General features: G+C 37.5%; 2 protein-coding genes across 5 annotated transcripts; one reads left to right on the top strand and one right to left on the bottom strand.

The window, feature by feature from the left end:
- On the top strand, positions 218-5,609 carry LOC105175870. 4 transcript variants are annotated; one of them, XM_011098495.2, is made up of 7 exons: positions 218-513; positions 1,032-1,087; positions 1,412-1,921; positions 2,262-2,405; positions 2,590-2,830; positions 3,909-4,409; positions 5,111-5,609. In XM_011098495.2, exons 3-7 carry the CDS (start codon positions 1,424-1,426, stop codon positions 5,518-5,520), a joined length of 1,794 nt encoding a protein of 597 aa, XP_011096797.1. In that variant the 5' UTR covers positions 218-513; positions 1,032-1,087; positions 1,412-1,423; the 3' UTR covers positions 5,521-5,609. The 4 variants fall into 4 exon arrangements, with proteins under 4 accessions (XP_011096797.1, XP_011096796.1, XP_011096798.1 ...); XM_011098494.2 differs by having other exon boundaries at positions 1,032-1,090; XM_011098496.2 differs by having other exon boundaries at positions 1,032-1,161.
- Positions 6,590-12,281, bottom strand: LOC105175869 (lecithin-cholesterol acyltransferase-like 4). The gene is made up of 11 exons (XM_011098493.2): positions 11,770-12,281; positions 10,720-10,811; positions 10,426-10,544; positions 9,784-9,919; positions 9,583-9,634; positions 8,814-8,914; positions 8,254-8,436; positions 7,788-7,945; positions 7,635-7,689; positions 7,427-7,480; positions 6,590-7,253 (listed from the first exon to the last, which is right to left on the bottom strand). Exons 1-11 carry the CDS (start codon positions 12,017-12,019, stop codon positions 6,831-6,833), a joined length of 1,623 nt encoding a protein of 540 aa, XP_011096795.1. The 5' UTR covers positions 12,020-12,281; the 3' UTR covers positions 6,590-6,830.

Genomic DNA, 13,236 nt, shown 5'->3' with positions numbered 1-13,236 from the left:
CTCTTCAATATTCATGAAACGTGTTCCGTCATTTCATCACTCAAATGATGAGTGGCGAAAAAGAAGACTATATGAATGATAAGGACATCAAAAAGGGGCAAAAGGGACAAACAAAAATAAGGTTTCTTAAATGGACCACTAATAAATAATAATAATAATAAACAACCTCTTCTTTTACAACACTGCCAGTACCAGATGTTACTATTACTAGTTACTCACCACTTATTACTTGTATATGGAATACAGTATTCTTAGTATTTCCTTTCTAAAAACAGTCCCCCTTTCCAAATATAGTTTTTCACCTTTAACCCATTTCTCTTTCACACACAAAACTGCATTCTCACTCACACACTCATACTCTCAGCTTTCCTTTTATCATTTTTCTGCAGACTGGCAACACCAACTATCTTGTTGGGATTCATTCTTAATAAATTGATTGACCCCTGCAAGATAATCTGGTTCTGGAGGAGGGTATCTGTTTTAGGCTATCACGGCTTTCTGTTCTGTTAACAGGTTAACTTTTATTGAATTTACGTAAAGATTCAATCTTTTTTTTATTTCAGTTTTATTATCCATTGAATTGTACTGAGGTGTGTGGCTTTGCAGTTTCAGTTTTGGATTGTTGTTTCGAGAGTCTTAGGTTGTTGCCTCAAATAGCCTAATCCTCATTAGCTGGATATAGCTTCCTGGGTCTAAAACTTATCCACTTTGTTTACCTGTTCTTCTTTGCTTCTCGCTCTTGTGTTGTATTAATTCATTTTCTGTTTGTTTTTGCATATTCTATAGAAAAGTTGACCTTGCTTCTTTCCTGACAGTTTACTTAAATTGAAGGGTGATTAAAGTGGCAATAATTACAACTTCTAACACATTGACTATAATTGCCAGTTGTACATTTGTGAAATTGCAAACACTGATCTTTGAATGGCTCTCCCTTGATAAAAGAAAAAACCAAAAAATAGAATGGCTCTCTGTTAATGCATACCGACTTCTTTTTTTGCTATTGATGCTGATGGTTGGACATTTATTTTCAGGGGATCCTGTTTGATTGCTTGAAATAAACAATATCATGGAGTTTTTTCATATGAAGGTGGTACGGACTTCATCTAACTGGATTACTATTCTTAGGTGCTTTCTATGAATTGGATTAGCATCCAAGATCTGGTATTAGAATTAGTTACTACCTTGTCTGTCAAATTCCCTTGATCATCTTGTCAATGAAACTTGTTATCTATATCCCTATTTTCTAATAGTATGATGGTATAGTTTTCATCGGAGAAAATGTTTAAAAGCCTTCTACGTTCATATCTGACAAAAGCAATTGTTTTAATCCAACTTATTTGGTTTGCTGCATGCTATATTACTGAGAAATATACCAAAGGCAAGGTAGATGACTTCAATCTATTACTTGTAGGGAAGCTGATACATGAACATTTATATGGCTAAAATGGATTCAAGAACTCATAACTCTGGTTCCTCTCCATCAGAGGAATCGGCACTGGATATGGAAAGGAACTACTGCAATAATCATAATCTGCCTGAATCAAGCCCACCGCCATTACAAGCCTTTGCATCAGGTGGTCAGCTCTCCGAGAGCAATGCTGCTTATTTTTCATGGCCTGCTTGCCGGATAACTGATGGTGCAGAAGATAGGGCTAATTACTTTGGGAATCTTCAGAAAGGAGTTTTACCTGAAACTCTTGGTCGGCGCCCAACAGGGTTGCAGGCCACTACCTTGCTAGAACTGATGACTATCAGAGCATTTCATAGCAAATTTTTGCGACGCTTTAGTCTTGGAACTGCAATTGGTTTTCGAATCAGGAGGGGCATGTTGACTGATATACCAGCTATACTTGTCTTTGTTGCTAGAAAAGTTCACAGTCGGTGGCTCAGCACTGCACAGTGTCTACCTGCTGCTCTTGAGGTTTTACAGTTTTGGTGCTCATGTCTTTATTTTGTTATGTTCTGATTTTAACTTATATTGAGCTGCTTGGTGTGAGAAAAGTTCCAGAACTTGGTTTCACTCCTGCAATGCCTTCTTGTTACTTACTAAAACGATAATCTAGTCTAAGATTCCAAACACTGGATTGAGCACCAACTTTGTAAGTTTTCCTACATTATTTTAACCAAAAACAAGTTTATGTAAAAGATGGTATTTGTTAGAAAATTTGAATTATTTAAGACCCCGAAAAGATTTTGGAAGTTGTATGCCTGTCTTCTAAAAACCCCCATTATTTAGATCCTCTTTACAATTGGTTTTGTAGGGACCTGGAGGTGTTTGGTGTGATGTTGATGTTGTTGAATTCTCTTATTACGGAGCGCCTGCAGCTACACCGAAAGAACAACTCTATACAGAACTTGTAGATGGTTTTGGTGGAAGTGATCCATGCATTGGATCAGGTTCCCAGGTGATGATAAGACTCAATCATATGTTGTTGAATTCCAATTTGTAGTTAGGAAGTATAGTCCATATGATATAACAAAGCCATGCCCAGGATGTGTAAAATCTTTGATCGGGTCCTGTATACAATTCCAGGTCTTTGTCCTCATAGTCCTTCAATTATTCAATAGTCTGACCCCCTGCATTATTAGGTCGCAAGCCAAGAAACTTATGGAACCTTGGGTGCCATTGTCAAAAGCAGGACAGGAAATAGGCAGGTTGGTTTCCTCACTAATCGGCATGTGGCAGTTGATCTTGACTATCCAAGTCAGAAGATGTTTCATCCGTTGCCACCGAGTCTTGGGCCTGGGGTGTACTTAGGTGCAGTGGAAAGGGCTACTTCATTCATAACTGATGATCTTTGGTATGGCATTTTTGCTGGAACTAACCCAGGTAACATAATTCCAAGTTGTAAATTGTCATTTTTTAATCATCTATGATTCAACACCCAGTTAAGGAAGCAGTTCTGATTTTTGTAACATGTATAGTTTATATATGCTATAGCTCTTTCCAGAATCAAGAAATAGTTACAACTGAAGAGATAAAAGCAGGAAAGTTGGCAATGCCACAATCATGTTCTATTGATTTGGCTCTGAACTACATGACATACTTATTGTTAAGTTAAAGGAAACCTTCTAATGCTCTAAGATTGCTCATGATTACACACCCCGATCAGATCTTGAGCAGTTGTCAGAGAAAACTATGCTACTAAAAGCAGCTGTGTCACTGAGGTTGGATAGGAGTATCAATACAGGAAAGAGTCTAAATGCCAAGTCAATCAGACTAAAATTTCAGGAATGGCGATCAAGGCAAAAAACAAGGTTTTTTTTTTTTTTTTCATCTCCAAAATTGTAATGTGATTGTACACGTGCCTATCTGATGTGCTATGAATAGCAAATATAATGCCAAGTAAGATGATAATTCACGGACTGTTTTCATGATACAGTTTCTATCTCTGAAGTAGCTCAAGCCGAAAATATCTTCAGCTTTCCTCTGTGAGATTTTATAAAGAATAAGAAAACAAGGAGTGAAGTGCCACTATTGGAGTATTCTAATATTTTGCTATCTGCATGGTAAACTGTTTTATGTCAATTAGCATATCAAAACTTGATTAAAGCAGTGCCCGAACAGATGAAATATGTAAACATACTTTTAATGTACAAAGAGAAACATTAACTTTTCTAGACTTGCTCAGTATCCAATGCATGCCAATCAGGGCTGATGCATTTAGAAGAGTCAGATTGTCATAGCCAAGGGAAATGAATTTTCTGTAAAGTAATTCCTCTATGTAAACTTTCCCAAGTATGCTTGGTCATGCCGCTTAAGTTTCAATGTACTTCCCATTTGATATGCAGTTAACTGGGGCTATTTCCATGTTTGAGAAAAGGTGTCCCAATTTCATGATGATGGTAGTGATTATTATCGTGTCCTGACACTTATACACGCTTATTACAATATCCTGGTCATGCAGAGACGTTTGTTCGAGCTGATGGCGCCTTCATTCCATTTGCCGAAGATTTTAACATGGCCAATGTGACAACATTAGTGAAAGGTGTTGGTGAAATTGGAGATGTAAATGCAATAGACTTGCAGTCTCCTATTGGTAGTCTTGTTGGAAGGCAAGTTGTCAAAGTTGGAAGGAGCTCGGGCTTGACAACTGGGACCATAATGGCCTATTCTCTGGAGTACAATGATGAAAAAGGGATGTGTTTCCTAACTGATTTTCTTGTTGTTGGAGAAAATCAACAAACATTTGACCTTGAAGGTGACAGCGGAAGCCTTATCCTCCTGACGAATCAAAATGGTGAGAAACCCCGGCCTGTTGGAATTATTTGGGGTGGGACAGCTAATCGAGGTCGGTTGAAATTGAAAGTTGGCCAACCCCCTGAAAATTGGACCAGTGGAGTCGATTTAGGGCGTCTTCTTGATCTCCTAGAACTTGATCTCATCGCATCCCCTGAAGGGCTTCACGGTTCGTATTTCTAAACACAATTGCCTCCTGGCTAGAATCATATTTTATGACCCACTTTTTATTCAATATTTATTTTCCAGGGTGATGCAATATGGTTTCTGCACGCTTAAATTGTCAAGTAGCAACCTTGGTGCTTAATCTGATAATTGTTAGCATCACTAATAAAACAACTGTAGAATTCCGAATTAGTTGTATGTGTTAACATTTATTCACGTGTCATAGGAAGTTATGCTCAGGGGGACTGTGGGGTGCACTTTAAATGATGGAAAGAAGATCCATAAATGAGTATGAGATTAACTTTCACATCAACTAAGCTCTTGTTTAGTATGCTATGTGAAGTTTTGGTGGCCCATGAAGGTTCTATTGTGCCTGAGAATTTGTTAAATGTTGATAGGGCTCTAAGGTGTTTGAATAGCTTTATCAGAATGAAGAAGCAAACTGGTGTTGGTTGATTGCAACCAATTTAGGGAAGCAAGGTAAAAGGATTTCAAAAGGTTGTGCTCTAGATATTCTTATTCTTATAATTCTACAAAAATTCCAAAATAGGGCATGGGACACTAGTCACCTGAGATAGAATGAACAATTTTAGTTATTGGACTTGTGGTCTGTTTTATTTTTATTCTATCATGTCTTAGATTGCCGTAAAATTTCTTCTCTTGATTGTGTGTGTGTCTCTCTCTCTGTCTGCTATTGCCCAATAGTTGCACTGCATGAACAGAGAAATGCATCAGGAGTTGACTCCACAGTTGGAGAATGCTCCCCGCTCGAACTGATCAATACAACACATAAATGTGAAGAAAACTTTGAACCACCTGCTTTAAGCATCCTGCAAGTTTTTGCTGATGATGATTCGCATCAACACTCAGTCCCAGAATCCAGGCTTGATGAGTTTCACATTGAAGGCGGCTCTGAGATGGTTCCCAGTGTAGAACATCAGTTTATCCCAAGCTATTCATGTAAATCTCTTTTAAATGATAGCCAACAAGGGGAGAAGACGGGCCTGGAAAACCTCTCGTTGCTAAGAAGTGAATCTGAAGGCGAAGTATGTGTTTCTTTGCAGTTAGGTGAACCAAAACCAAAGAGAAGAAAGCAATCAGATACGCTCTCATGATAGCAGGTTTCACATTGAAGATGGTGCTGAGGCAACTCCAAGTTTAGAGTGCCGGTTCATCTCAAGCTTTTCCCATAAGCAAGCCCCCTTCTGCGCTCAAAAACAGCTCTGGGGGTGTATCAAATAGTAATCGGTTGGTTGGCAGGTGGAACTAAGGGTTCCATTGCAACTCTTTTATTATTATTCTTTGGACCACCCTATTTTTTGTGAAGGTTACGACTATAGATAATATGAGTGAGTGAGTGAATTACAAGGGTATGAGCGGGAGTTGGGTACAAAACATAGAGTGTAATGGTTATGTTGGTCATAGTTTTCGACTACCAACCCCTGCAACAGCTCTCATAGTCATGGACCAGCAGCAGCTCAAATTGTGTATATGATAAAAGCAATAATCCAAGAAATTTTGCATTGTGTTTTAGTACCAAAATTGGTGTCTCATATGATAATAAATAAGGAACTCGTCGCTTATGTATTTGCTTTGTCAATGTATCCAGTTTTGACTGAATTTGAAATTTTAGATATTTTTAACTATATTACAATATCTCCATTGAAAGTAATAGGTTTGGTAGACGTAATGGTATCAACCATCATTTCTTTCAAGCAAGACTACTTATGAAATAATAGATTGAAGATTAGTAAAGATAGGGGCTTCACCCCTTTTGTAATAATTAACATGATTCTGTTTCTTAGATTCTTGGGTCAATTACATCATTGACTTCATATTTAGCAAAATTACTTACTCCCCCCAACCTCTTTCAGAAAAGAAACGAATTTCACTCATTTACAAAAGATATCAGGAATACAAATGAATAAAACACAACTTTCCTCTAAATAATGCCACATGAATGATTACTTCACTCAAAATTTTTCTTTATTACAATGTCACCCCTCAAAGGGTGGGTTTCCGTATGAAAGAGCAAAATAGATTTCCTTACAAGTTCATGGAGTCATTTTCCAGTCATAACTATGGACTACACTAATTTTGGTAGTACCTCATGAGAGGTGGATAAATATAAACATACCCCAAGGGCAATCAATGAATTAACCCTTGATTTTATTGATCCTAATATAATCATTGTAGAAACACATTAACAACATACAATAAAAGTTAACTCAAAATATTCACATTTGATACAAGTCAATAATTATATTTATAGCATGTCGGGTAACAGATTTCAGGTCAGTAACATTTACATACCATGTTATAGTAATAAGATGCAAGGAACTCCAATAGAAGCTTTTATGTACACGAACAACTGTCCAGACATGCATGAAATGGTATGGCCCATCCGCCATTCATGCAAGGATTTTTATGCACTTGCTGAGATAGAGACAGCATTAAGCTCAACGCGCTTCTTGCCTTCATTTTGAGGTTCAACTATAACAGTTGCATGAGCCTCTTCCTGCAAATATTTATCACCTCCCACACGAGAAACAGAAATTGAACCCACCAAAGGCTTTCTCTCTACCATATCTTCTCCGTGGTCTTGATCTTGGTCTTCCCCAACAATTTCCCATTCCTCTTTGAGAGAAGTAACTTCCAACCCTTTTGTTCTGATGGTTTCAATGTCAAAGGCAGTAGGTAGAATTACATAGTCATTTAGGGGATTGTAGAAAGGATCATGATCAGCCTTCAGCCAATGCTTGAGAATTCTGAACACATGACGATCACAAAGGATTCCCCGGTGGTCACCAGGGACTCCAACTCTTGCTTCTGCACGAAGCCCATCTGCCTACAGAACAATAAGCAATGCCATGATCAGAATAACACCTAAGTTCACTTATGTTCCTCTGCTGTTTTGTTATATTTCATGAGCTAATGGCCACAAGTACTTCTGTGACCCATTTCCAGCTACTAAAACAAGTCCAAATTTGGTTTTAGATGCAAAAAGTTGAAACAGCTTACTTTTGAAGATTCCACTGGAACAGTTCCATCACCATCCACATATATGTAATTCCCCTTCAAAAGTTAGCAAAAACAATATTTGAGCAACGCTTAAAAATTTATACGTCTATATGGAGTGTATCACATCAAACAATATGAAAATGCATAATCAAATAAAGGAAATGAAAAGAAAGACAAGTAGTATAGAAAGATCTAAAAAAGAATTTACCACAAGAGTAGGTAATTGTTGCAACTCGGATACAGGGGCATCCTGGCTTCCATAACTGCAACATAGTAACTCATAAAATAGGATTACAACCCAAGTTCCTATGTGTTTGAGATGTGTAGAATTTTGTTCCAGAATTGAAAGGATTTTCCTTACCAAACACTGTGAGGCGTCTTATAATTTGTGCCATAAATATTGTAGAATTTAATTTGACCGGGGACCTCAGCACAGCTCATCAACTTGCGTGTCGCATTAGCCCATTTTAAAATCTCTGTATTGAATGGTAATGAAATATCTGCACCATCATAAGTGACCTGCACAAAAGCGAAACAAACGATGTAAATTGGTCTAATATCATTGAGCATACTAGAAAAATTCGCACAAGTTCCAGTTTGATAATTAATATATTACATGTCCAGAAACTCCTTCAAAGCTCCTTTAAATTATTTGCGAATATTCATTGTGTGACATAAATCATCTATGGGTAAAACTACAACGACAGTATAAGACAGCTGCATTTCAAGACATTCAACTTTGCAGATCATCAAAAAGTATCTATTATTATAAATCCAGGTTTAATTTGTTTCATTTTACTCCTAAAAATAGCAGAGTTCTAGCTCACCTTATTGACTGAAAGAGCTTCCATAAAGATAGGTATAGATTCTGCCGGAGGGTAAGACTCAAGCATTATCCTGGAATTTCCGTCACCATCACATTTCTGTCTCCAGATTTCAAGACGTGGAATGTGTTCCCATTTAAAATCTAAACAGGCCATCAGTTCGTATATTGAAGGGCATTCAATCAGCTGATCAGATAAGACATTAGCAATTATTTTCAGAGAACAGATAATATAATGAAAGAATACTATAGCAATAGGATCTGTCTCTTTCAGATTAATACAGAGACCAAGTAAGTGAAGTTACATAATAAAATCCAACCCAAACCAAGAAAGAACCGAGTCGTGGAATTTTAACAGAAAAATAATACCGAGTCCCATGCATCAATTTTCAAAGACCAAACAAGAGCTTTGCTAATACACATTTATCAGTAAAGTAAGAACGCAAAGGTCAAAATTCAACGAACAGAAAGACTATGGATGGACATGGAACAATTATAGTAGGAGGAGATTGAAGAGGTGGAAAGCAACAACAGAAGTTGAAAACAAGGTAATTGACTCCATACCAGTTGGTGCATACTCCACTTTGAAATAAAAAAATTCTGTTCCCACCCTTCGACAAATGATGCACCATTCAAAAGTGTGGAGGTTATATATCCAGGTGCACCTGTTGAAATTCGACAACAAGCGTTTATATTATTAATCTTTAATAGTGAGGTCAAATATTCAAAAAATGTTAAAATATAGGGAGTATATATACTTGCTTCAGTTTAATACAGCACAAGGAGAAAACTGGATGAAAAATTGAATGAGACACAAGTAGTGGAACTTACATGCGCTACAGAGGACCATACCTTAAAATGGAATCACATGAATAAATATATTTGCACTGTGATCACGGCTTATATGAACAAAACCAACAAGTATTATTCAAAGTCCAAATTTTTGTACCAGGAAATACTTTTACTCCGGAAAACCAGCTTAAGAATCATAAATGCAGTTCCAGAATTATCCTTAAACTAAACAATGACAATATGAGTGTAGGACCTTTACACAACAACTGAAACAATCAGCAATCAATGGCTGGCATCAGCTTCTGCCACTAAAAACATGAGATGCTGGAAATTCAGTGTTCCCAACAACAAAGATCAAAAGATAGATGGAAACAACGATATTACTTGACCTCATAAACAAAGCTCTGTGTTTTTATGATGGTTCTCTTTCTTAACTAGACATCGATAACAGATTGTCGAACACTTCTAATCTCATTACAAGAATACAAGTGTAGGGTTCCCCTTTGCATATTACAAAGCAATAGTTTAAAGAGCCACAAACCTCGAAAAGGTGCAGCTATTGCGATCCAATTCTTCACATACTTCTCAAAGATCTACAAAATAATACCATCACTATTAGTTACCCAAATTGTGAGACAAAAGAGACACACAATGAGATAATAGTGCATCAAAGACGTAAACCAGTGACAAAAGCTGGAAAACAAAAATAGAATGGGAAGTTCAAGAAGAATGAGAATATTACATCAGTATGCAGACTCATAAAACATTTAACCAGAAGACCACCCATAGAATGACTTATTATGGTTATTTTTCTTCCACCAGATGCAGTGTACACAGCTTCAAGCTTTGACGCCAGGCGCTCCAGTGTTCCCTGATACCTGGAAAATATATACATTATATATAAGAAAATCATAAGAGTTGAGATGGAATCTTAAAAAGAAAACATTCCAGGCAGCTCAAAATAGCTGTAAATAGCTGGCAAAATCTTAAAAAGCAGTAACGGCAGGACCATCTAAGATTAATTTTGGATAAATCTATCATCAAAATCAACCATTTAGATCCAATATTCAACCACTGTAATTTGGATTCTAGGATTTCCAATCCCAGGTCAGCAAGGCTGTTAAAGTAGGTAAATGAGCATGGGCAATCTTTGTAGATTTACTATCCAGAAATAGGATATCATAAACATTAACTTCCCACAAACTTCAGGCTCTATGTATTTATATTACAGGGAGACCATGGCTAAAACATAGGTTCTAAGATTCTCAACAACGATAAATGAATGCAATACGTCACCTCAAAATGGTGATATTTGTACAAAACTATATTTTAGCATGAAAACGATCTGGAGAGTCAACTAATATGGTCAACGTTCGGCATTTACCGATTGCTTTGGCGGAAATCATATCCAAATCCAAAGAGTGTTGTTCCCTCTTGGTAGCCCCATTTGAGAAATTCAACTATCATGTCATGAAAATAATATACACAATCACTACCAATCACCTGCAAATGCAGACAGGAAGAGGATTTGAGGTCAACAGTGAAAATACAACAGAACCTGTGAAGAAAGCAATCATGAATGACCTAAATGACCGATCGATAGAGGAACATTAACAAACGCAAGCCGTATATATGGCAGACAACCTACAACATAAACAGAATTAAGTGAAATACTCACCATGTCAGGATCCAACATGTCGATAGCGTACAAGCCATATCGGTCTTGGGGAACCTCAATATGTGTATCAGTATCTAGGGTCACAGATCTACCTGTTACAAGCATGTTTTAGCACTCCAGAAAATGTACATAGCAACAGAAACAATAAGAAAATTAAGGGACGCACGTCTCCTACACATCTGTAGATTTACCACACATACATGAGATATTGCATGGCATGCAAGGAGTTGCTGAATAGAAAATAACAACTGAAGAGATGGTGGCTAATATCACACCTTTGAGATTGAGGTCGTGAGAATTATTCTTAAAATATATTACATCTTAATTATGCATTTCAGCATATTTTCTCCAGAAATTGAAGACTGCACTACTGACTACCTTCTTATGTCTGCAAAAAATATTTTTCCAAATCGATATCTACTTAATGTATATCAGTTAACAGGTCCAAGAAGCATGGCGTCCACAGACGACATGCTTACTTTTTGACAAATGCCATATAACCAAGTCTATACAATGTTAAGTCCTCGCATTCTGTCCTGAATTTTGCAACTTTATGCACAGTCAACAATTTTGCAATCTATAAGAACGCATAAAACAACTGAAACCAAAGACAATTTATCACGCCCAGGGAGTATGTGCAATACCCCGTGTCTTAACCTTTTGACAAATCTCGATATCAAGAATAATTTCATATATCCAATTAAACTTTCAGATACTTGTGCTATGCTGGAGTCTTGAATTTGGTTATATTTTACCTTTTCCTCACTGGAATCTAAGAACCAAACTAGGCCTGTTCTCAGAAACAACACGAGGACAATCCTTTTGAGTCTGATTGTCACTTTGTTTTTTTTTTTGGGTTTCTTTGTTTTTTCTATGAGAACCATATCAAGAATCCAAGAATTCACAATTATCCCAGAGAACAACAGGGACAGATGAAGAATAGACGACTAAGAATTCAAGAAATTAAAAAGTATTACCCAATAAATGAAAATAAAGCTAAAGAAATTCATCTGTAAATTCAAGAAACTGGAGAAATTGCAGAATATTGACCAGTGGCAGGATCGAAGCGAGACCATAGCTTGTCCCGAAACTCGTGATCGGCCGCAAGAATCCGCACCCAGACCCGCTCCTTTTTACCTGTCTTGTTATCGACTGCATTGAGAATAGAACCGGCGATGCCAGGCACGAGGAGAACTGGGTCGAGCGTGGGGTCGACGTAGGACTGTTCCTTGCTGTTCTTGCTGATCAACTTCAACAGATGCTCGACAGACTTCACTATGTCGTCCAACAACACCGCCATCTCCAATCAAAACAATTTCATATATTTCTCAGCCTCCAAAGGGAAAGAAACTAACCCTAGTCCGTTTGAGTAACTCCTGCAGTTGGCTACGTAGAGAAAGGATTGTGGAGAGGATAAGAAATTTTGCTTTTTCGATTTTTGAGGGAAATCTTGGGGGTTGGTGGTGACGATGAAGTTGAGTGGCAGAGGAAGCCGTGAAGATGATGATGAGGAGAGGAATGGTAGAAACAAGAAAGATAATATTGAAAATTGGTTGTGGGTTGTTGAGGCAATTACCTTTTCACCCTTCCGTGGAGTGTTGAATATATTGAGTGAAAATTTCAGATGCAGGAGCACGACACATTAAAAACGCTTGATAAGTATGGAAATGCTAAACCTGGGTGGGCACGACTTTACTTGCACTTTAACGTTAATAATAAGAAAACTATTATATATAATATGTATATATGAATGCATACACCTCTTCATATTCATTTTTAATATCCACTATGTTATAAAAATTTGAGTCCCATAAGTGCGCGGTTAAGAGTAGTAATATCTTGAATCCCTTGACCACCTTCATCAATAGGACGACATACGCAATCCCATGCCACCTTTGCATACCCTCGAGCAGATGATCCCTCCCATAAGAAGGACCTCAACCGTTTTTCTATCTCTCCAATGATGCCTTTGGGTAGAATAAAAGCGGACACCTAATAGATACTAAGAGCAGTAAGAACAGATTTAATAATCTGTACTCGTCCTGTATAAGATAAAGCTGTGCCTTCCCATCCTTTAATGCGCTGATCCAGTTTTAACAGTAAGGGTTGGCAATTCAAAATAGTGAGCCGTGATGAGATAAGAGGAAGTCCCAAATACTTCATTGGCTGAAGTCCCTCTTGGAAGTGGAGTTAGTCAATAAGCAAATTCCGAATCCCCATAGTTGACCCGAAGGCCGGACAAATCCCCAAATAAGTCAAGTCCCTGCTTGAGCACTCGTAAGGACTCTAGCTCAGCCCGACAGAATAGTAATAGGTCATCAACAAATTCAAGTTGAACCAATCTCAACGACTTGCATTTTCAGTGAAAAACAAACCTCCTGTCTTGATCAATTAGTTGCTGCAAAATAAGATTCAAAACTTCCATAATCAAGACAAATAAATATGGGGACATAGGGTCTCCTTGGCGAAGACCCCGAGCACCAGCAAAGAAACCATATGGTTTCCCATTAATCCCAA

Source organism: Sesamum indicum, linkage group LG12 (assembly GCF_000512975.1).
Source record: "Sesamum indicum cultivar Zhongzhi No. 13 linkage group LG12, S_indicum_v1.0, whole genome shotgun sequence".
NCBI classification, from domain to species: domain Eukaryota; kingdom Viridiplantae; phylum Streptophyta; class Magnoliopsida; order Lamiales; family Pedaliaceae; genus Sesamum; species Sesamum indicum.
This window is presented reverse-complemented; position numbering and strand designations above follow the sequence as displayed.

Coding starts and splice junctions, on each gene's coding strand:
- LOC105175870 (XM_020698444.1), top strand. CDS start 1,424: ATGAACATTTATATGGCTAAAATGGATTCAAGAACTCATAACTCTGGT. Junction 1,922..2,261: donor GTCTACCTGCTGCTCTTGAG/GTTTTACAGTTT, acceptor TTGGTTTTGTAG/GGACCTGGAGGTGTTTGGTG. Junction 2,831..3,908: donor TTTTGCTGGAACTAACCCAG/GTAACATAATTC, acceptor CTGGTCATGCAG/AGACGTTTGTTCGAGCTGAT.
- LOC105175869 (XM_011098493.2), bottom strand. CDS start 12,019: ATGGCGGTGTTGTTGGACGACATAGTGAAGTCTGTCGAGCATCTGTTG. Junction 10,812..11,769: donor TCGCTTCGATCCTGCCACTG/GTCAATATTCTG, acceptor TGCTTGTAACAG/GTAGATCTGTGACCCTAGAT. Junction 7,690..7,787: donor AAGACGCCTCACAGTGTTTG/GTAAGGAAAATC, acceptor ACTATGTTGCAG/TTATGGAAGCCAGGATGCCC.